The sequence below is a fragment of the Oncorhynchus mykiss genome, chromosome 3 (assembly GCF_013265735.2).
Source record: "Oncorhynchus mykiss isolate Arlee chromosome 3, USDA_OmykA_1.1, whole genome shotgun sequence".
In the NCBI taxonomy this organism is placed as follows: Eukaryota; Metazoa; Chordata; class Actinopteri; order Salmoniformes; family Salmonidae; genus Oncorhynchus; species Oncorhynchus mykiss.
In genome coordinates this window covers 29,434,390-29,458,455 of record NC_048567.1, presented here as the reverse complement: position 1 = coordinate 29,458,455, position 24,066 = coordinate 29,434,390, and the positions used below count along the sequence as shown (strand labels likewise).

The 24,066-nt window shown below is 42.5% G+C and overlaps 3 protein-coding genes across 4 annotated transcripts in view; all 3 read left to right on the top strand.

Annotated features, from left to right (window-relative positions):
• Positions 1 to 65: 65 nt before the first annotated feature.
• Positions 66 to 2,006, top strand: LOC110517486 (cornifelin). Of its 2 annotated transcripts, none has more exons than XM_021595535.2 (4): positions 66 to 452; positions 979 to 1,126; positions 1,280 to 1,416; positions 1,690 to 2,006. In XM_021595535.2, exons 2-4 carry the CDS (start codon positions 1,015 to 1,017, stop codon positions 1,786 to 1,788), a joined length of 348 nt encoding a protein of 115 aa, XP_021451210.1. In that variant the 5' UTR covers positions 66 to 452; positions 979 to 1,014; the 3' UTR covers positions 1,789 to 2,006. The 2 variants fall into 2 exon arrangements, with proteins under 2 accessions (XP_021451210.1, XP_021451211.1); XM_021595536.2 differs by having other exon boundaries at positions 328 to 452; positions 986 to 1,126.
• A 125-nt stretch (positions 2,007 to 2,131) lies between these two features.
• Positions 2,132 to 11,437, top strand: oscp1b (organic solute carrier partner 1b). Its single transcript, XM_021595520.2, has 10 exons — positions 2,132 to 2,400; positions 3,898 to 4,052; positions 4,761 to 4,928; positions 5,020 to 5,100; positions 5,624 to 5,727; positions 6,336 to 6,464; positions 6,685 to 6,754; positions 7,094 to 7,233; positions 9,408 to 9,471; positions 9,874 to 11,437. Exons 1-10 carry the CDS (start codon positions 2,289 to 2,291, stop codon positions 9,997 to 9,999), a joined length of 1,149 nt encoding a protein of 382 aa, XP_021451195.1. The 5' UTR covers positions 2,132 to 2,288; the 3' UTR covers positions 10,000 to 11,437.
• A 3,886-nt stretch (positions 11,438 to 15,323) lies between these two features.
• stk40 (serine/threonine kinase 40) overlaps positions 15,324 to 24,066 on the top strand; it is a 30,945-nt gene continuing 22,202 nt past the window's right edge. Inside the window, exons 1-6 of the mRNA XM_021595514.2 lie at positions 15,324 to 15,560; positions 19,725 to 19,851; positions 20,194 to 20,279; positions 21,199 to 21,342; positions 22,421 to 22,651; positions 23,273 to 23,325. Of these exons, the coding sequence (XP_021451189.1) occupies positions 19,734 to 19,851; positions 20,194 to 20,279; positions 21,199 to 21,342; positions 22,421 to 22,651; positions 23,273 to 23,325 (632 nt within the window). The 5' untranslated portion in view covers positions 15,324 to 15,560; positions 19,725 to 19,733. The remainder of the gene's footprint in view (positions 15,561 to 19,724; positions 19,852 to 20,193; positions 20,280 to 21,198; positions 21,343 to 22,420; positions 22,652 to 23,272; positions 23,326 to 24,066) is intronic.

Here is a 24,066-nt window from a genome sequence, read left to right as displayed (position 1 = left end):
TGAAAGAGATAAAACACCTCTACTTGATGCTGATTAAAATGCTAATGAAAGATGAGGAAAAAAGAACATTATGCCCTATGGTTGAACTGTGGTTGAAACTGAAGTGTAAGATTAATCATATGATGACTTTCCTGAACATAGCTTGTAATCGTGTTTACGAGAACTGAAAGAACATCAGATATCTGGTGTTTATCGACCGACCTATGTTAAACCAAGGTTATACTCATTATCTGTCACCTGTGAATTGACCTTGAAACCTATAATACTGTGGAATGGTCAGGTCATTAAACAGCTTAACTGTCCTACTGTGAATTTGGTGTTTTCACTGCTGTTGAGAGTTGTCTTGAGAAACATAGTAGGAGTGTGTAACCAGCGCTTGTTCACAGCTTTAGTAACTTCCTGTTAGTGTATTGACTCAGATCAGGAGAGGATCAGAGCTGCAGACAAGATAGGTAAGTGACATGCTCTTTCCTCTGTTCTCACATGTGTAGAAAAAGCTACAATAGAGTAACTACTTATCAATAAACAACTACCTAAAATGTTTCTGAGGAACAGTTGAAAGTGATGTACATGTATGACATTTGGTATATTTCTATACTAGAGTATACAAAGTATTTGAAGTGGTTTCCCAGAGATTGAACACCATGTCTTGTCCTTTTGATGATACATGACAGTTATACAACAGTTATTATTAGTCTTTGTTTAATGAAATGGCAATATGTAATTATATTAAAACCTATTGCAATACATGAGAGGGTTGTAGTATATGACGTAAGATGGTGGTTCAGGGTATGAATGGACCTGTGTATAAACTTGAGTACCAAATCAATTACTTGAGTACCAGTGTATGGAATCTTTATTTGAACTTTTCTATGAGCAATTATCCCGAAGGAATAACATGCTGCTAGTTTTGTTTTATTACTTTATTGAGGAAATGATCAAACTTCAACCACTGTGCTAACTGTTGGATGCGGTTAGTTTTTAGGTGACACAAGCTGACCCCATTTGATTGACATGTCGAACCCAGTCATCACCCACCAGCCAGGAGCAGGCTCTTATGGGACAAATGTGCAGACGGGCAAGTGGAGCACTGGGCTGTGCTCCTGCTGCAGTGACATCCTAGTCTGTGAGTATTGAGACAAATAATAAGACCTTAAGTATCATCACTAAGTAGGCCTACCTCGTACCATACCATAGGGTTTAATGGTTGTCAAGTGTTTCAAGAAAAAGTGTTTCCTATTTTCTGGATTTTACAATAAGGTCAAATGTTGTCATACAGGTGCCTTGGGCTTCATCTGCCCAATAGCATTAAGTTGCTACACAGCTGACAAGTACGGTGAGAACGTGTGCCTGGCCTGTGTTCCAGGAGGCATGACAGCCATGAGGACCCACATGAGATTGACCTATGGGATTCAGGTATGTTACCCTTAGGAGCCTAAAGAAATTAGGGATAGTGATGCATTCATGCATTGAGTATGTCATTTTATAGCATACTAGGGAGAACTGCAACTCATTCCTGTCTGAGCCAGTCTCACCCTTTTATTATGAAAGACAGGAATGGAGCGTTTCATCAGTACACATACTGACAAATAAATTAGCCTCATGATTTTCCCTAGTTTGAGGAACTTGAACTGTCAAATATTTGGTGGATTCATTCTAATCATATTTGAATATCATATTTTCTTACAGGGGACAATATGCAATGATGCATTGATGACCTGTTGCTGTGGATTCCTTGAGACGTGCAGGATGGCCCGTGAAATTCGCATCAGAAATGGAGACGTTTGACTTGTACAGTCATTTGAAGACGTTTTCAAGTGGAAGTTAAATTAACCTTGTGTCACATATTGTTGATACAAATTGTCAATGTTATACTATGTACATTTTTACTTTTGTATTGTTTAAATTTGACCCCTACCCTCAAACAGTACCTCTTAAAGAATTCATAGCACCATGTATGAACATAAGATGCACAATAAAGTTATGTTTTTTTTTTTTTTTTTCAATTGCATTTGGGTCCTTTTTCAGGATGATTTACAGACTGTTGTCTCAGTATCTCAGGGACGTTCATAACACAGGTATAAATTAACATAAAACGGTCGAGCCTTCACAAATACGTCTCAATTTTTGATTTGCACAAAACATAAAACATATTTGCACGTTAGCTTGCGTGCTACCTGATTGGTCCTTTTTCTTTGTGACCTGGCAACCAAGTGGACGCTTACATACGCTTAAACAAGGCAGAAGGGACATTTCGCTAGCTAGCTATCCAGCACAATACGACAAATATGTCTTCGAGGACGCTACCCCTGCTTTTTATTAATCTCGGTGGAGAAATGCTCTACATCTTGGATCAACGCCTAAGAGCTCAGAATATTCCCGCTGACAAAGCCAAGAAAGGTAACATTATAGTTAGCTAGCAAAACTGTCTGGTTGCATTAGGCTAGAATTCAACTAGCTACAGGTGAATCACTGACCTTGTCATGTCCACAAACTGGTTGCCATACATTGGAGCACATTCATTTGTCTCCCTGCCTGTGTTTTAACCTGCAAATTCTTCATTGTACTTGTAGCTGATTGGATAGAGGATGACAGAAGGAGAGGTATTTTGATATTTGTCATGCAATGCATCACTAGGCCTACATGCTCTGCTTTGAGGCCTTCGAGGAAACCAACAGAGTGTTCTACAAATGCAATAATCTGGATGAAATCTTTGCCCAGAGATATTCATTCACTCTGCCTCCAAGATTGTAGAGATTTCAGCCATGGGCTTCATTAAGAAGAGATCCGGTTTCTACCTCCCAATCAAATAACTTTGCTAGCTGATAATGCTGCTGATGGTTTAAAAGGCTGTTGCTTTCTTAGAGCAATTGGGAATAGGTGGACGTTAAGCCTTGCCTCTAGAATGCATATCTGCTTGCTTAAAGGTAGACTCCTTTGAGCACGGAACTTTTTGATTTTAAAGGTAGACTCTGCCAGGGGTGTAATCATTACGCCGATTCTGTTGCGAAACGTTATGCAACAGAAACCGTTTACTCCTAACTGAAAACGCAAACGAGAGTTTCTATGAGTAGGTATAATTTGTGTTACTTTCCAACAGGAATATGTTACAAAAACTTCGTAAATAACACGGTTGCCAACAAACAACGCATACAAAGTTGTATAGCGGCAGAATAGGATACCGGGTAGGGAGTGGGCTATTTAATTCCGTTTTTCGGAAGCTAGTTAGCTAGGTGACCTGATCGTGCTACTTTGTATGCGTTGTTTGTTGGCAACCTTGTACTTTACGAAGTTTTTGGAACAGATTCCTGTTGGAACGTTACACAAATTACACCCACCCAGTTTCTATTGGACAAATTCAGGTAGGTCCCTCCCCGTTTCGTTCTATTTGCTCAGTTTGTTTCTGTTTGGTTCTTTAACGGTTTCCGTAATGAATACACCCAGTTGTACTAATCATAAACAAGGGGGCGACTTCACATCTACAAACATAAACAGTTAAATCCAGGGCTCGAATTCATAATACATCTGAGTATGAGTGCTGATCCATGATCAGTTTTGCCCTTTATATTATAATTAATGGACAAGAGGACCTAATCCTGGATCAGTACTCTTACTCAGACACTTGTTGAATATGGTCCCAGTTCTATCAAGACTGCTTTATATCATGGACTCTTTACAATTTGCACGCCTACATTAGAAAGAGCCAATAATAACAATTTTAGCAGATTTGGTTGTTTGTGAAACAACAAAAAATCTAATGTTTTTAAGTTGGAAAGACCTCCCAATGTTTATGTTGAAGATGTCATCTTGATGAGTCTAACTTTACAGACTGACATTATTCCAGTCCCCACTTGTGACCTGACATCAACCTTGTGTCCTGTGCCCTCACTCTGCCAGTTATGAATGACATCATCACCACCATGTTCAATAAAAAGTTTTTGGAGGAGCTGTTCAAACCACAGGAGCTGTACTCCAAGAAGGCCCTCAGGACGGTGTTTGACCGACTGGCCCACGCCTCCATCATGAGACTCAACCAGGCCAGCATGGACAAGGTATGGATGGAATCGTGTCACCTGGTTCATGTTCAGGGCACGCTGTGCCAAAACATTTCAAAAGGTTTTGCAACAGAAAACAAAAATAGGCTTTCCTTATTGGACAAGGATGTATATTCCCTCTGTGCTTCAGTCTGTTTTCTTCTGTTTCATCCCTGATTAAAAGGACCCTTTATTGGAAGTGAAAGGCCATCGAGTTGTTATCTCCTTTCTGAGAAAGATAGAAGTTGTTAGTTAAATCCCTATCATTCACCCCGTTTTGGAGTCAGCTGAGAAGCTGTCATGACGACGTTACCACTTTTATCACATTCTCAGAATCACGTCCTCTTTACCTAGTGACCCTTTAATACTCTTAATTCTAGGTACTTAGGGAAATTGCCCAGGTCACTGAAAACCCTATGTAGACCTATAATTTTCAAAGCTTTCATCATTTATTGCACCATCATTGCTTGACTATTTTGAAGAGTTCTATCTGTTGTTTTTAAAAAGTGGTTTTATGTAGGCTATCAAACAGAATATCTTCAGCATTTTGACATATTAATCCTGATTATAAGTTTAATGTTGAATAAATCCACCTGCAGAGCATGATCCTAGTTTGTTCAAATATGCTGACGGCTCCATCTGGTGTACATTATGAACTGGCAGCAGCTATTTTTGAGCATAACAATAACCCCTCATCATCCATATGACTGTTGTTCATGCACACAGCTGTATGACTTGATGACGATGGCCTTCAAGTACCAGGTGCTCCTCTGCCCGCGGGCCAAAGATATCCTCCTTGTGTCCTTCAACCATATGGATGCCATCAAGGATTTTGTGAAGGACACCCCAAGCGTTCTCAGCCAGGTTGACGAGACATACAGACAGCTCATAGAGGTACAATAAACTTCCCTTCAATTGCTCAAACCTCAGCTAAGTGTTCAGTATGATCTCTTATTCATTGCATGTTTTGTGCTCTTATTTCTAGATGTACACACCCTTGTCTAGTGGTGAATTTCAGCTCATCCGGCAAACGCTCCTCATCTTCTTTCAAGACATGCACATAAGGGTGAGTTCAAGATCTCGCAGAAGTTTGTCTAACTTTTTCGACAGATGATGAGCGTGTTGGGAAGGGGGATTGTGGCATATTTTGATGGGTTTCAGAGATTGACAGAGTTATGGTACTATTAACATTTTTAAACGCTAAAACCGTGCCAGGGAAGCTAAACCAAAGCATGAATTGCTGTCATAACTTGTCCGTAAACTGCTTACAAAGTAAGGAAGCCAGTATTTAATTTTGTAATTTGGGTGATTTATCCCTTTTACAATGCATCATAACTCCATCATAAGGAATTATACACATTGTAATCTCGGTTAACCCAGAACTAAAGTCTTCCGTAATTGGTCAGATGCTAACACCTGCAAAATCTTGATTTGTCCAAAGCACCGGAACTAATGCTGCTCGTTATCTCACTCATCCCGTTGTATCAGGACAGATCTACAGTATAATTTATGTTTTAGTAGTCTGTCCACGAGAGATTACAAGAAGTGTTACACAATTATCACTACGTTTTGCTCATCTGTCTTTGCAGGTGTCCATCTTCCTCAAAGACAAAGTGCAGAATTCCAATGGACGTTTTGTCCTCCCGATCTCGGGTCCTGTGCCCCACGGAACACACATCCCAGGACTTATCAGGTACCACCGCTATAATTGTCCATGCCCACATAACATGGAATCTCACCAATCCAACCAAGCCAAGTTTGTTCCAGTAGAGTAAAATCTAAATTTTATTAGATGCATTGAATATGGCTGTATCCATATATATATATATATATATTTTTTTTTACTGTTTTGTGCTTTTTGATGGCATCTATTTGCTTTCCTTCCGCAGATGCTGTCAGCTTCATTTAGACCAGCATATCTGCAGCTAATTGCATTACTGAGGGTGTTGAACGAGCAGCTGCCTAAATTTAGAAAAGCTTACTTTTAGCACAGCTGTATTTGCCAAGGGATTGAGCGCAGCCGGGCTTAAAACTCATTTATTGCGTCTTAGGAACTTAAGCTCACGTGGCAAACTTGAGACTGAACAATGTGAAAGTGTAGACAGATGAAATCAAACTAGTGACCACTCTGTTACAAGTACATTGCAACCGCTTAGCGGTTTTGTTAGAATTGTTAGAAGTGTCTTCTGTGAAACAGGAGAAGTTGCAAATTATCTTTAGGAAATGATTGGTTGCCTCATATGATGTTAAAAGTGTTTTTGCCGAATATTTTGTGTGTGTGTATTTTTTTGTTACCATCAGAATGTTCAGCTGCAATGGCGAAGAGGTGAAGAGACTGCAGTTCCGCAACGGTGGGAACTACACCAGTGTTCTCCGCGAGGGTTCCTTTGAGATGTTTGGAGAGCGGGTCATCAAGCTGGGCACCAACATGTATGTGCTGCTCCACACTTACCCCCACTGAGACTACTACATTCTCTACTATTTCCTCTACTGTCGTCAATGGTCATATACTGTAGGCCTAAATCAACATGGTAGCTAAAAGTCACTGTAAATTGTCTAGTAATTTACACAGTGACATGTTTATTTGCCTCCCCCGTGATGCTACATATTATTTCAGCTTGTCAAGTGCTTGGCTTCTGTTTACCCACAGGTACAGTGTAAGCCGTCCGGTAGAAACACACATGTCAGGGACGTCCAAAAACTCTGCACAGAAAAAGTCGGTGAGTTGAAATTATGCTTAACCACTACGCTGTACTATTTCTCTCACAGGCATGTATCCTGCAAGGCCTTGCATTTTTTGCTTATAAATGTCATTTTACAGTATGTCCTATAATATATTTTTGACAGAGGGTCAAAATTGTGTTGATATCTGTGTTATTTCATCATTGATTAGGCTACAGAAAGGACAATCTGTCCAAGTCAGACTAAGCTTCATCTGTAATTAAGCCTTACATGTAATGGAAACCAGCCTTAAATGAAATGAAAAATGCCCTAATCAGCTAAATCATGCAATTCATGCATTGTGTTAATGATTATGCGTACCTTCACTGTGTATACAGGTCAACACAGCTCCAAACCCCCTGGCAAAAGAGGAGCTGAACATGTTGGCCAGGTTAATGGGGGGTATGGAAGTCCAGAAACCAGGAAATGCAGACAGTGGCTTCCGAGTCAACCTCTTTGCTACAGATGAGGAAGAAGAGTAAGTCCTCTTATGTTATGAGCATTGTTTTGTTGTATTTTTGTGTCATTGTGGTTAAATTAAATATGGAATTACAACCGTACCGTGCCTCCCAAGTGACGCAGTGGTCTCAGGCAGTGCTAGCGGCATCACTACAGATCCGGGTTTGATACCGGGGTATGTCACAGCTGGCTACGACCGGGAGACCCATTGTCCCAGCGTCGTCCGGGTTAAGGGAGGGTTTGACAGTCCGGGTTGTCCTTGTCCCATCGCGCTCTAGCGACTCCTGTGGTGGGCCTTGCGCACGCACGATGACACGGTTGCTAGGTGTACAGTGTTTCCTCTGACACAATGGTACGGCTGGCTTCCAGGTTAAGCGAGTAGTGTATCAAGAAGCAGTGCGTCTTGGCGGGTCGTGTTTCGGAGGACGCATGGCTCTCGACCTTCGCCTCTCCCGAGTCCGTATGGGAGTTGCAGTGATGGGACAAGACTGTACCTATCAATTGGATATCACAAAATTGGTACTCCTCACAACATGATGAAACGAACTGAACCTGATTTTTGAATTATGTTAAGTTAGTGTTAAAAATCACTGTCAGTGTTAAGAATCAGTATCAGCGTTAAAGGTCCAGTGCAGCCGTGTTCATCTCATTATCAAATAGTTTCAATTACAATTAAGTACCTTAATTAAAGGTACAATTAAGTACCTTACGTTTAAGTACCTTACTGTGATTGCTTCCAATAAAAAAACTAGCTATTATTGGCAGAGAGGTTTTGAATTGGCTTTCTTAGTGGTCTATTAACTAATTTACTGCTTGATGTCACCAGGCAAGCCAAAACTCAGTCTTTTAAAATGGCTCTTACACTAAAAGGGCATTATTGTAATTTTCACAGTATTATTCCAACCTCATTGTGTGGAAATACATACTAATGTATGTGGACGCCCTTAAAATTAGTGGATTAGGCTATTTCGGCCACCCCCGTTGCTGACAGGTGTACAAAATTGAGTACACCTCCATGCAATCTCCATAGAAAAACATTGGCAGTAGACTGGCCTTACTGAAGAGCTCAGTGACATTTAATGCGGCACCGTCATAGGATGCCACCTTTCCAACAAGTCAGTTAGTCAAATTTCTGCGTTGCTAGAGCTGCCCCGGTCAACTGCAAGTGCTGACACGGTGAAGTGGAAATGTCTAGGAGCAACAACGATTCAGCCACGAAGTAATCGGCCACACAACCTCACAGAACGGGACCACTAAGTTCTGAAGCGTGTAGCACGTAAAAATTGTATGTCCTCGGTCGCAACACTCACTACCGAGATCGAAACTGCTACTGGAAGCAACGTCAGCACAAGAACTGTTCTTCGGGAGTTTCATGAAATGGGGTTCCTTGGCCGAGCAGCTGCACACAAGCCTAAGATCACCATGTGCAATGTGCCAAGCCATGTGCCAAGCGTCAGCTGGAGTGGTGTAAAGCTCGCCGCCATTGTACTCTGGAGTAGTGGAAACGCGTTCCTTGGCGTGATGAGTCACGCTTCACAATCTGGCAGTCTGATGGACAAATTTGTGTTTGGCTGCTGGCAGTAGAACGCTACCTGCCCCAATGCATAGTGCCAACTGTAAAGTTTGGTGGAGAAGGAATAATAGTCTGGGGCTGTTTTTCATTCAGGCTTGGCCCCTTAGTACCAGTGAAGGGAAATCTTAACGCTGCAGCAGACAATGACATCATAGCCGCTTCTGTGCTTCCAACTTTGTAGCAACAGTTTAGGGAAGGCCCTTTCCTGTTTCAGCATGACAATGCCCCCTTGCACAAAGCGAGGTCCATACAGAAATTATTTGTCGAGCCCGGTGTGTAAGAACTTGAATGGTCTGCACAGAGTCCTGATGTCAACCCCATTGAACACCTTTGTGATGAATTGGAACGCCGGCTGCGAGCCAGGACTAATCGCCCAACATCGGTGCCCGACTTCAGTGCCCCGCTGCAATGTTCCAACATCTAGTGGAAAGCCTTCCCATAAGACTGTTATAGCAGCAAAGGGGGGACAAACTCCATATTAATGCCCATGATTTTGGAATGAGTTGTTAGATGAGCAGGTGTCCACGTACTTTTGGTCATATAGTGTATAAAACACAGAAAAATCAAGTTTTTCACTGCACTGGGCCTTTAACAATAATGTGGATTTGTCTTCCTCTTAGGGAGGCCTTGATATCGAGACCAGACGAGTTTTCATATGACGTCATAAAAATCCAAGCGACTAAGGTAAAGCTCATTCTAACCTATATTATTTCTGTCACAGAGGCTAGATAAATATTCAACCATATGACATGATTTTATGTAACTTGAAGGGATGATATGGAAGCATTTCGTAGATTGAGACTGTCTTACTGTACATGCTGTGGTGTAACCGTCAAACAGGTCCCCCATGAAAACCTGTCACAGGAGACTTACTCCACCCGTGCAGTCATCTCTTAGCACTTACAGAATAGCTTCTGTAATTGACAGGCTAAGGATTGTAGGTTGACAGGCTAAGGATTGTAGGTTATCTGAGCTGCACTACGATCAGGATAGGCCAGTCTAACAAGATGTACTATAATCAAATGTAAGCCCCTCCCCAATCGAGACCTTTCAGATCTACCATTGGTGGCTTGCCTTCTTTTTCAGAACCAGCAAGCCAATGCGGAGCTGGCAAAAATCATGGGGGACTTCACGGAGGAGGCTGGTGAGCCGTGCTCATCGAGTGCCAACAGTAAAGGGGATGACCTTCTGGCCATGATGGATGGGCTGTGACAGTGTTACCATGGTGACCAGAATCTGAGGGCGGGGCTCAAGGCTGAGTTGGTTAGGAACGGTGTGGTCTACTGTAGGACAGTGTCTTGTCTGCTCTGCTGTGCTTGGCCGTCTGTCTCACTCTGCAATTATGGCAGCTGTCTAACAAAAGCACACACAACACCAACCTCATCTTTGTTCGTTTGTCAAGCTTTTCGATGCTGATGTGACATGAACAGGTCAATTAATTTGTTCAGCAAGGACCGACTGTTCATTTTGCAAAAGTGGGAAAACTTTACGCTTACACTCAGTGGCCCGTTTATTAGGTTAACCCATCTTGTACCGGTTTGGACCCCCCAGTAGCCATGAAGGGATGGTCAGCAACAATGTTTAGTTGCGCTGTGGCATTCAAACGTTGATCAACTGGTATCAAGGGACCTAACCTGTGCCAGGAAAATATTCCCAACACCATTACACCACCGCCACCACCTTGTACGGTTGACACTAGGCAGGATGGGGCCATGGACTCATGCTGCTTATGCCAAATCCTGACTGCCATCAGCATGACGCAATAGGATCTGGGATTCGTCGGACCGGACAATGTTTTTACACTCCTCAATTGTCAGTGTTGGTGATCGCGTGCCCACTGAAGCCGCTTCTTTTTGTTTTTAGCTGATAGGAGTGGAACCCGGCGTTATTGTCTGCTGCAATAGCCCATCCGTGACGAGTTGTGCACAGAGATGCCAATCGGCGTTCAGAGATGCCGTTCGGCACATCACTGTTATACTGCTCTGTTATTTGTCTGTTTGTGGCCCGCATGTTACCTTGCACGATTCTTGCCATTCTCCTTCGACCCCCCTCTCATCAAAAAGCTGTTTTTTTACCTCAGGACTGCTGTTTTTAATTTGTTGCACCATTCTCGGGTATTCCCTAGACATTGTCGTGCATGAAAAGCCCAGGAGGGCGGCCGTTTCTGAGATACTGGATACAGCGCACCTGGCACCGATAGTCATACCACGCTCAAAGTCGCGTAGGTCACTCATTTTGCCCATTCTAACATTCAATCGAACAGTAACTCAATGCCTTGAAGCCTGTCTGTCTGCTTTACATAGCAGGCCACATGACTCACTGTCTGTAAGAGCGATCCATTTTTGTGAACAGGGTGGTGTACCTAATAAACTGGCCGTTGATTGTATTTTGTGCTATTATGGTGGTAATCTCAAGAGTTTTTAAAAGTTACAGATACAACAGTTCTGTACTAGTTAGTCGCCCTGAAACGTCAAATGGGACATTTGTTCCACTTCAATCAATGATTTGCGTATCACTGCTGGCTTACTTCTGAAGCTAAGCAGGGTTGGTCCTGGTCAGTCCTTGGATGGGAGACCAGATGCTGCTGGAAGTGGTGTTGGAGGGCCAGTAGGAGGCACTCTTTCCACTGGTCTAAAAAATATCCCAATGCCCCAGGGCAGTGATTGGGGACACTGCCCTGTGTAGGGTGCCGTCTCTCGAATGGGACGTTAAACGGGTGTCCTGACTCTCTGAGGTCATTAAAGATCCCATGGCACTTATCGTAAGAGTAGGGGTGTTAACCCCGGTGTCCTGGCTAAATTCCCAATCTGACCCTCAAACCATCACGGTCACCTAATAATCCCCAGTTTACAATTGGCTCATTCATCCCCCTCCTCTCCCCTGTAACTATTCCCCAGGTCGTTGCTGCAAATTAGAACGTGTTCTCAGTCAACTTACCTGGTAAAATAACGGATAAATAAATAAATACAAATAAAAATTTCTGCTCTGCTGATCTCGCTTCAATCAATGTATTTCAAGTTGACATTCCATATGGATGTCACATTTAAACAATATTTCTTTTGACTATTTATCTGGAAGGAAAAGTAAGTTCCTCTTTAATTTGTTATCACGGCATGATGTTAAGATAACGCTGTTTTCTCTCACATACCTGCTGTAATACAGTATTTATATTTTTGCTGACTTTCCTAATCTGATTTACTCCGACTGAGTAATGAACCGGACCTAAACTAGAGGGTGTCAAACTCAATTCCTGTAGCGCCTTGTGTCTGCGGGTTTTCGCTCCTCTCATCTAGTTCTCTAGGCCTTAATTTGACATAAATTACAAAAAACAGCAAGCACACAACCTTCCAGGGATTTATTTTGACACCCCTGACCTAAAGAGACTGGTGGAAATGAAAGAAACACAAGTGCACTTGTCATTGTAATTCAAAAACATGGATCCCAAAACATATTTTGAGAAATTTCTACTGTACCTTGATTTTTGTTTCGGTATTGGATAAATATATACTGTATGTTTAGGGTGACCTTTAGTGTCTTCAAATAAAGAAAGACAAATTATTTGTAAATATATTATATTGCAATAATTCACGTCACCAAATGGGATGGTAATAGATTAATTGATTAAGTGTGACACAACACTAATGTATCGAAGCAGCTGATCCTTTGATGCAATATGACAGATGGTCCAAAATGTATATTTATGGAATTATTTATTTATTTATTAATTAGCATGGTGTACATGTTTATGTTTTTTGTTGGGTGAAATATTAACGATTGTTAAAAAGAAAAGTTTTTATAGAAATGTCGTAATGCATAGAATGAAAAGTAAATAAAATATGGAGCTCTCATTAGCTTTTATTTATGTACTGTGTTCATTTATATTTAAAGGGGCAATATGAGGTTGCTACATCCATTTTTTGACATTTTTGGACTAAATTAATTATATATTCCCATTGATTCTTGAAGAATATAACTAATGGGGCTCCCGGGTGGTGCAGCAGTCTAAGGCGCTGCATCTCAGTGCTAGAGGCGTCACTACAGACACTCTGGTTCGAATCCAAGCTGTATCACAACCGGCCGTGGTTGGCGGCACACAATCAGACCAGTGTCGTCCGGGTTTGGTCGATGTAGGCCATCATTGTAAATAAGAATTTGTTCTTAACCTGACTTGCCTAGTTAAATTTAAGTTACAGTTGTTGTTGTATAGGAATCATGTCACTAGAGGGCGCTGTTGCTTTAACTTTTTGTATTTTAGTCATGTCTATACTGCTTGAGAGTGCAGAAAGATTATTTTTTTTCTCTCAGGAGTTTTCGTTACATTCAGAGTACAAACACGTTGCCTTGAGGCAAAACCATGATTCAGCACATTCATTCAATCCCTCCATGTAATTTTCAAGGGGAGAATATTGCTCCTCATTTCTTGTCATCTAGTTTATTCTCGCCCACACGATCACCTCCTTGCCCACACACTGCTCAGACATTTCGTTTTTAATGAGTTTTTGAATCAAGCAATATTGAAAAAGTTGTGTTCTTATTACAGGGGTGACAAGTCTACTCCCACTCCCTGGGTTGTGACTTTAGCACTCATTTACCTTTGCATGAAGACACTCACATTGCCCATCTAATGTCAGTCAACTCATATTGGCACCTAGAAACAAATCTGTCACGAAAAACTATAGTCAACTCATCTCTATATAAACATCACAGGATTGTATGGAACATGGGATTAGCTATCATAACATACAAACCTAATATCTGACACAAACACTATGTCCAAATAAATCTCACCCATCCTGAATTTGGCCTCAACTCCCTCCTTGTCTGCGCCAACAATTCAGATTGCAGTGGAAACAGCACAATGCTGTACCTGCATGGGTTTGGGTTATTTGAGTGCCTCCTCAAATCAAGTCAAAGAACTGGATAGTCTGGGCATGTCTCTGAAGAACCCTCTCTCCCAGTCAACCATTCATCCACACATTCTCTCTTTCACTCACTCTCGCACACACACACAGACACAAGATCAGTGCATACCAAGCAGTCAAAACATGCTGAAACATGGCTGTGCTGAATGGACCTGTGGTGGAGGATTCAGGTGAGGCCTTCCTAACAGTCTGATGGGGAGAGAGAGACGTCAGACCAGCGCCTTACCCAAGGGCATGGTTTATTTGGAAAACAAAGTCATTGCAGCACATCCCCTTCTCTCCTCTGCTACTCATCTCCAGGTTGTTCCCGTAAAGGAGAATTCTCAGTCTGCTTATTTTCTTAAACAAGGGTTAAAAAACAAACAAACCAATAAAAAGATACATTATATTCCTAAACCAATCATCCACCATGTTTCATGTTTGAATTAAAGCGTGTAAAGAGGGAATGTGCCATATCCATGGATGCAAATTGATGACTCTTACAAGGCTGGGTCACTTCCCACAGAATTAAATAGGACACTTTAGAATGATATTGTATGTCCCTCTGTACCTCTAAGCTCTCTTGAGGTATGATTCACAGTTTCCTCATCAAAAGCTGTGGGCTGGAACAATGTTAACCACACAGGCTGACAAGTGTTTCATGTGGCCAGGGGCATACAGTGTGCTGAGTCAACACAGGAAGACTAGTGCAACCCAAATCACTTTGTGCCCTTTATATCCCCCTATACCCACCCACTGGATCGAAACTAGTAGGTGGGGGCGGGATTCTTGTTCCATAAGAAGGATGCTAAATTTGAATCAGCATGGGAGGGTCTGCTTGTAGAAGGATTCATTTTTTGGAGCCAAAAGACATGTTAGTCAGCATAACAGGTCAGGGAGGAAAGGGAGCACATTTCAGACACATGGAACTATTCTTTTTTTCAGAGTGAATCTACACCTTTCATTTGTGCTTATAAGATTTCTAATCAATCAAATACATGTACTGGATGTATAACTGTATAATACTCAAATGATCTCGTACAATATGTACAATATGTACGACAGGCATTCATTTGAATGAAGGTGTAGATATGTTTGGGAGTTAAACCAAAAGCCTGTTATCCATCTGAGTAGAGATGAGGATAATGATAGGAGTATAAAGTTATTGTAGCCAATTTCATTCTCAATGGGCTTTCCTCTCACTTGCTAGATCCTTTCACATGAATGTAGGAATTGTTAGCAATCAAGGATATAATGTTAGAATTTTTCTAAAGCACAAATCTATCACAGCATGTGAGTGGAGAATGAGGTGTATTGCTGGATCTTTTGTTGCCGCTGATTAGTTGAATGGATACAATATTTTCCTCCAAGCTCATAATTTACTTTTTCATCTTTGTATAACAGTGCTGTAAAATCACGTGTGCATTTTGAAACTATATCGAATTGAATTGGACACATAGTTGGGCACTGCACCTCTGCTCAACGTTATGTTGTTCCTAGTCCTATTATCAAACACATTTAATCAAATTCTTAAACAATCAGCTGCATCTGCTAGACAAAATTACTCAATCAAATTATGTTTCTCTTTTTATTGGCTGGGCAAGTCTGTCAGTCATTCAATTTGCGTCATTTCCGTTGTCAGGTGGCGCTGCTATGGAAAGATGCGATCAGAAAGCTGACGAATGGAAGCTGTTGCTGAGTGGTCATTTCGGTAATAGTGGCTAAAACAAACATAGCGCGATATCAATCCTCCATATACGGTCTCCTTTCGTTGGGGATAACCAACTGCGTATGCACCGAACAAATACGTTTAAAGAAATGTTCATGCTGTAGTAATACAACGCAGACTTTCCTCGGCGTTTTCAGCTCGAGGTAAGTTGTTGATAAAGAAAAAAAAAAGACCTGAGTGAGCGAGGTGGCGAATGAGTTTGCTCTAGCGGTAGTAACGTTTAGTAGTAGTAGTAGTAGCAGCTACCTAGCTAGCATGTACTTTGTTTAAATGGCCTCCCCGCTCTGCGCAATGTGTATTGTTTAGCAGACAATTGGTAAATTCAAACTGAACAAATGTGTTTCCACAAATACCATGCATATTTGTCATTGGGGTTGTTCCTATGTGTGAGAACGGCGTGCATTGTTCTAGTTCGCTAGCTTTGGGTTGTTCGTGACAAATGGGACGTGTCCGATTTAGCTAAGGTTACCTAGCGTAGCTTTAATGACGCCGATTATCGTACATGGTTTTGTAATTAACATACCCACTGTTCCCATACACCGTACATGCGCGGTGTTTCACTAATTCCTATTCATTTACAAACTTATTTTGCTTCAACATTGCGTTTGGGCGTGGGGCTCGTTTCGTTTGGAAACGCTTCTGGGTTGTCGGTCAGTCGGTACTATAAATGGTACCTAGTTAGATTTGACTCATGACATAAGAGCAGGATGGCTTGAGGACAAATGGTGATGGTCGGCACTAGTGTCTGTTGTAGGAGTCAAAAGGGTTCGTGTACACTACTTGCGGGATTGCATCCCTGCGATGGGTGCTCCTTTTCATTTGTCTTAAATGATAGATACAATGTTGCAACTAACACCACCTTGCAACATTCTGTCATACCGCTCTAGTTATTTTTGGTGACCTTGTATGGCTAAGGGCATTCAAAATGTAACAATAGGCAGCCAGCTGCAAGATGGTAGGTAGCTAGAGCGCAGAAGGCTGAGCTTTCATCCAGGTACTTCAAAAAACCTAGCAAGCTCGTAATGGGCATCTTTATCATGATGTCCAACATATTTAGAGGGTGATTGACTGGTGCAACCTATAAATCATCTCCTCTGACAACATTGTGATAGCTTGGACTATTATGTATTCGGATGTAGCCTCGGTTCCAGGTATGAATGTGTAAAGATGACATTTGGATCTGTAAGATGTATTTAGGGTTGGCTCCTTAACTAGTGCTTTTAGCTAATTATTTTGTTTTGCAACAGAACACTGTGGAATGCATGATTCATGCCGCTATAATAGGACGTGGGTGGTTCTCCGGTCACCTATCGCGGCCGTGTGCGCGCTCTCTAGCTATTTAAAGAGCGCATGTTCCCGTGGATGGCGTGGGATATTGTCTCTCTGGTGCCTTTTGTCTGATATGATTCAGTAGGCTGTGTTCCTAATCTTGCCAATCATTGTGCTTTCCTCGGGTGGTTTGACCTTTTGGTTCTTGAACTATTGGTAATTTGCTTACATTCATCAAATGACAAACTAATCTGAAGTCAAGTTGTGAGCTGCCCATTTCAGGCAAGCCTAAGGTGCATGCATTACAGAAAGGTAATTGTTTTGTCACATGGTTTTAGGGCAGTACAGTGCTCTTGTAGAAATCTGAATCAGAGCCGACAGGTGCTGTTTGTAATAGTTCTCTTGTTGGACAGTCATTTTAGCAGCATACCCTGTGTACTATTCCATCTTTGCCAATTGCAATGTCTAACATTTAGTTTAGATGACTTGTTTAAATAAATAGTGTGGTAATTGATTGAGTATGCTGCTCTCCTACAGTTGCACATTTGACTGGGAGTCATATGAAAAGCACTGTTCATAAGCCTGCCTCCCTTGGTGATTGATGACTAGTTGAGATGGCGACAGACAGGCGAGAGACATGATTTTGACACTGTATGCTGTTTGAGATTTGAAAAAATCCTCATAGAAGTGAGAATTTGTGTAGGCCCGCTGACTTCTGCAACCTGTCCTGTCCTCACCAGAGCCAAACTGTGTGGCCCATGGAAGTTTCAGAATGGAAATATTTATTGTTTTCCTTGGGTTCACTGTGTTTGCTAATGTGTGAGCATTTTGACGAGTGTTGCCTGTAATGTATACTTTGAGTCTTTTGGTGTCAGTTTCCAATATCGACTCTCATGCAGGTTATTCAAATGTGGTGTTGCCCTCTGCTGCCACTTTTATCAGCCCGAATCATCTCTTTGGAATGTCTCTAGTAGGGTTGAGCTTGTACTGGCATGTGTCCACTAAAGATCTACGGTCACCACAATGCTGTCTTTAGCCACATTGACCTACCATCTTTGTGCTGCAGTTTCACTACAGAAATTCACACGTGTTTTCGCTCTGAAACGATGCCCCCCTTTTACACCCTGGGACATGTTTCAGTTTACACTCTTATTGGTGTCATCCCTCTGACATTTTTAGCATTTCTGACATCCTAGTCCATGGTAACCCTGGGGCGACTGAACCGAGTGATTCACTCTCCTCCAGTTGGTTCTGAGCATTACTTTCCTGTTACGGGAACCAGAGCGCATTTCATCACTTAGGGACTCCTTATCAGCAGGCAGCAAACAAAGCATATACCCCTCAAAGATAGAGTACCATAGGTTTTTAGAGGTTGGCATGTTACTGTAGGTAGATGTCACACAGGTTCCCCTGGCATGTGCCTTCACTTCCTTATCGGAAATGGTAGGGTTGCTATTTATTTTTCGGTCAAGAAAAAAAGCCATGAGCCCAACCTTTTTATGGGAAACTGTCTTCTGAGAGGAAGTCGTAGCATTTTACTGTCAATGGTTATAACTCGCCACAGACTTAGAGTACCACGAACCAGTGCAGATTGAGTTTCAAGTTAATGTCACATGCGCTAGTACAGTGAAATGCCTTTTACTAGCTGTAAACCCAACAATGCAGTAATCAATATTAATGTAGTACTAATAAGAACATAAAGTAAGAAACTACATAGAAACCACACAGGTAGCCTAGTGGTTAGATCTTTGGTCCTGTAACCGTAAGGTTGCTGGATCGAATCCCCGAGCTGACAAGATAAACATTTGTAATTTTGCCTCTGAACAAGGCAGTTAACCCACTGTTCCACAGTAGGCCGTCATTGTAAATAAGAAATTGTTCTTAACTGACTTGCCTATTAAATGAAGGTTAAATGTACAAATACAATTTTTTTTTTATACATACATACATACATGCATACATAGTCAGTTCCAATACCATATTTACAATGTGCAGGGATACTGGAGTGATAGTTAGATATGTATAAGGGTAAGGTGAATAGGCTTCAGGATATATGATTAACAGAGTAGCAGTAGCATAAATGATGAGTACATGTGTGTGGTGTCAGTATGAATGTGAGTGTGCATAGACAGTGTACAAAATAAAAGGGTCAACTCAGTCAGCCCTTGTAGCCATTCTGCTAGCTGTTTAGCAGTCTTATGGCTTGGGTATAGAAGCTGTTCAGGAGCCTGTTGGTGTCAGACTTGATGCACCGGTACCACTTGCCGTGTGGAAGCAGAGCGAACAGTGGCTGGAGTCTTTAACGATTTTCCGGGCCTTCCTTTCACACCGCCTGATGGAGGTCCTAAAAGCTGCAGCAGGATTTTCAGAAAGTAATTGCCAAGGATACAATGAAACCAGCATGAAAAAGCATGTATGCACAAAATGGCATTCATCCTAATACATGTTTTGCCATCTTTAGCATTTCACCAGAATTCCACCCTTGCATGATTTGATGTTGCAGTCATCTTACTGCATTCTGCATCAAGGCATTTGTCATTCGCACATGGATATTTCGTTTGCATCCACGTTGAGGATTAAAGCTGAGGCGTCAACTTTCTCACCAGAGACAACATCTGAATGAACCTATAATGGCTAGCCATTCACACTGTTGGTGAACTTGTGGGAGGGGTTTTCTAAAGTGGTTGGGTGGGGTGAAACCCTCTCCTCTCTCATACCACAAGACAGACAGTCTGCTGCATTAGTCAAGTCTGGAACTTTCAGAGAGACCCCATGTATAGTCATGCAGTGTCAGGTATTATTGAAAACTAATGTATTTTCTACTGTATGACACATTGGTAGAATTTTGGTCATTTTAGCGGTTTAATTATGCAACTCGAGATGGATATTTTGCTAGTGGCCTGGAGGAACATCAAGACTATCAGTTAGTTTTAGAGTTTTGCTTCCTTGTGGTCACATTTCTGTCCTACACCACTTAATGTACCTATCTTGATCTGATGTTATCCGATTAGCTTTTTGCTGCTGTGTTCTTCCTGCAGAGCTCCAGCATGTCTAAGCGGCGCTCTTTGGAGAGGGGGGCCGGAGAGACTTCAGGCAGGGCCAGCAAGCTCCTCTGTCCTGGAATTGCTGGAAGCAACGCGAAGAGGGCAGGTCCCTTCATCCTGGGTAAGAGATGTTGGTACTTGGGGGCAAAAAGGGGAAAGTTTGGCCTCTTACAACTGTTTGCGCAGGAAACTAGGAAAGAGGTGGGGGGGATTCAATTAGCTTGAGGCAAGAATGTGAAGTATTTGACGTTGGGTAGATGGCTCAGAATCTATTCTGCAAAGTTTCTTCAATCTTTTCAGGAAATGTATACTGTAAACGTTGTGAAATGTTAGCATAAGACTTCTGCTGTCTGCTAGATTATGTTAGGGGTGTTGAAGTTTGCATGCCTCCTAATTGTTTGCATTAGGGCACACACTCTCCTTACCTTTTGGTCATGCAGCTGTTGCCACTTCTTCCTTACAGGGCCTCGTTTGGGGAACTCGCCCGTGCCAAGTATAGTGCAGTGTCTGGCCAGGAAGGATGGGACGGATGACTTCTACCAGCTAAAAGTGAGTGGACGCTATCTGTTTCTTTTGAATTATTTATTTTCACTGTTCGATGGAGATGAATTAGTGTCTTCAAACAATGGCTAGTTAGCTAGTGTCCCAATAGCCTTTTGAACCTTTGACCTTCCTAAACAGACATCTTTGTTGGTGTTCAGTTATGCCTTTACGGCCCTATTTCAGTGCAGCAGCCTGCGCTTGCTTAGGCGGAAGACAAACTGTAGAGGCAATTTGTTTATTGGGGCAATCCAATAATCTGTTTTACACACAAGGTGTTTTTAGGAGGAAGAGCGAAAAGGTGGCACCCTGCCTTGGCCCTACTGCTAAGTCCCAGTGCAAAGTCTCTCTACCCCCCCCCCCCCCCCTCAATGTCTCCTGAGTGTGTTGACCGTAGCATGTAGGGACATGTTTTTGCAAAGGATAAAATGAAATGAGCATGAAAAACCCGTTTTATTTTAGTCAATACTAACACTTTTTTTATTTTCTGAAAACTGCATTGTTGGTCAAGGGCTTGTAAGTAAGCATTTCACTGTTGTATTCGGCATGTGACAAATACAATTTGATTTGATGTGCCAAAAATGCAGGCCTGTCTTGTCCGCTCTGGCTCTTAACCCCCCTCCCCTCCTTTCCTAAGTTCTTTCCCAAGGCCTAGATCAGCTGCTGGCGTCAGCTGTTAATCGTACATCTTTAGGCATTGTTGTAGGGGTGACTGCTCCATGTGGTTCAGAGATTTCTCCCCAGTCCCAGAGCGTGTGTTCTCGGGGTCGAATTCATTAGGCGACACCGTAGCAAGATGTTTTGCAATGGGGAAACAAAAACCAAGCATTTCTTATTGGACAAATCTAGGTAGGCCCTGCCTGTTCCAGTCAGTTTTCTGTTTTTTGGTGCCTAATGAACACAACCTTGCTGCTGCTTTCTGTTGTAGATCCTGACGCTGGAGGAGCGGGCAGACGCGGCCGCAGAGACCCAGGAAGAGAGGCAGGGGAAGATGCTGCTGCACACCGAGTACTCCCTCCTCTCGCTGCTCCATAACCAGGACGGAGTGGTGCACCACCATGGCCTGTTCCAGGTAAATAGCAATAGTTTACTTGGTGCATCACAAACTTTCAGGTACATTGCTTGGTGCTGCAGCCCTTTGTAATGTCTTTCAATGATGAGAACTTCAGACATGTACTGAATTACTGTGATTGTACATTATTCTTTCTGATGAGACTTGCATAGTTTTTTACTAGCCTCCCAAAGACACCCATTCAGGGTAAAAAAATTATATTCACACCCCCTACCAACCACACTGCACAGTCCCAGTCCAGTTGAGCTTAGAGACACTTCCATAGAAATATTGAAGCACCTTTTTCTTCAAGCCATCACTTTCCTAGTCGACCACTCGCACAGTGACTCAGCCCTCCCGCCCTTCCCATTTCTTTATAACTTTGTTATTGTTCCCTCTGCCGCCTCTCTCTTTCACAACCCTATTCCTCCTCAACGCGCTCTTCCTAGAATAGCTACATTGAGCCGTGTGGCATGATTCATTCAAGGCTACAACGCTATTGATTGGTTTATTATAGTTCCGTCTCCAAGAGGGCCAGTTAATAATGATTTGTCTCAGGAAAGCCTTGAGGCCCAGCCATCTAAATCTGGACAAACCAATACCAATGGGGATCAGCTGGGGACGGTGGCTCGCTCTGAGGTGAATAGAGAAGAATGACCTTTGTTATTCATCTCAACCCCCCCCCAGGCTCAGTAGAGGTGAATGTGTCCTATTCACATTGGAGATGGGATGGTTGTGCACATCACTGAGCCCTGTCATCTCCCCCACTGTTCTCTCTCATAGCTGATCGTCAGACTGCAATTTCACTCGGCAATGGAAGCCGTTCAATTGTCATGTCTTTAGTCCGAATTTGTTCTTTTTTAAAATCTTCTAAAGAGATGCCCCAGAGTTATATTGTTTAGGGCACACGTAGCACAATGTTTTGCAAAAAAAAAAAAGGTTTTATTGGACAAGCACATTTTAATTCTGTTTTGTGGCCTTTTGTTTGTGCTTACTGAACACTACCTATAACAACAGATCGTAAAGCGCGCTGATAAAGGATACGGTCTCCTCTTTAATCACCCTAACCAATCCGCTCTCTCTCCCCTGTCCACTTTAGGACCGGGCGTACGAGATTGTGGAGGACCCGGAGGCCAACAATGGCAAGGTACGCCGGATGAAGAAGCGGATCTGCCTAGTGCTGGACTGCCTCTGTGCGCACGATTTCAGCGACAAGACTGCAGACCTCATCAACCTGCAGCACTACGTCATCAAGGAGAAGCGGCTGAGCGAGCGCGAGGCCATCGTCATCTTCTACGACGTGGTGCGTGTGGTGGAGGCCCTGCACAAGGTGAGTCCGACCAACAAAACATGTACAGCACGTTTTTGAGGAAGACAAGGTGCGGAATCGCTAATCTTGATCACAATGCGTATGCCTAATTATTTGGAACCCGAGGCGATTTGTAGATCAGTGATTCAACTCAGTCCGACTACAATGTAGCTGTTTGGATTTAGGCTGTTTCGAACACGTCCATCTGCTTCTCGACTAGGGTTCAGTCTGTGCTTTGCAGATTGACCAGGCTTTAAATTATCTGTTGATGGCCAGTTGTTGGGAAGTTGTATGTCAGATTATCTGGTCACTGCCTACTGCCTTCACAGGCTGACCTTCATGATCAAGTAATTGGTCACGGACTTGACTATATAGTCATCTATGACCCATAGCTTTGACGACTATGTTCTTGAAAATATTTATGTATTAAAGTGTTTCTTTACGGTCTCCAACTTAAGTCTTGGGCGGGTTCAGACAAATCAAAATGTTAAATTTTTGTTATGTAGCCCCTCCGTTGAGTCGTCCAAGCTAAACCGCTCCTATAGAGCACTAACAGCATTGACTTGAGTTGCTTTTGTTCCAGTGCTTCATTCAACAACCGTCTGACAAATCTCATCCGTCTCTACCTCTTTCACCCTGCAGAAAAACATTGTGCACCGAGACCTGAAGCTTGGAAACATGGTGCTGAACAAACGGTAAGGACACAGTCATGCTTTCATGTTTGGTTTAGCCATGCGAGAGGCCCCATCCAGTGTGTGTCCGGTGTGCAACTGGGCTTCAACCCGAGCAGGGTCAAGTCCTCGCAGCCTCGAGTAGACAGATCTCCCAGCCCAGTCCCTTCACCCCTCTTTCTCGCTCTCTAGTACGAGTCAGTGACTGATTCCCTGTGGTCGGGTTTTGGAAGGCAGTGATGGGAACCTAGTGCGAAAAAGAGGTTGAAGAACATGCTCTTTTACTTTGTGCTCCGAGAGAGGGGGGGGGGGTGGAACCGCACATGGTTGGAACCGCACATGGTTGGAACTCAGGTGCACATCAGGGCACAGTGCTGTGCTGCCATGAATATGATGGGCCCTGCAGAATTCAGCCAGCTCCTTATCCATAAAGCCCCCCCCCCCCCCCCCCAAAAAAATATATATTTTCAGTCTTGTGTTCCATTATTTGAAATTGTTTTGTTTTTTACATTGGGTAAAAGTAATGCTGCTTTTAAAAGTTAATAAACTTATCCCATTTAAGAGAAGGGCATTCAAACATTTAGCTGTGATTTTTCACACGTGCTCCACATTAAATCCTTGGGAAACGTATATTTAGAAAAGGAATACTTTCACCAAATTACCAAAATGATTTCTCTGTACATTCTCACCAAGTTCACCCATTAGGCAAACCATTAACAGTATTAAATTGCCTATTGTTGTATCATAAAGATAACCTTTCACATT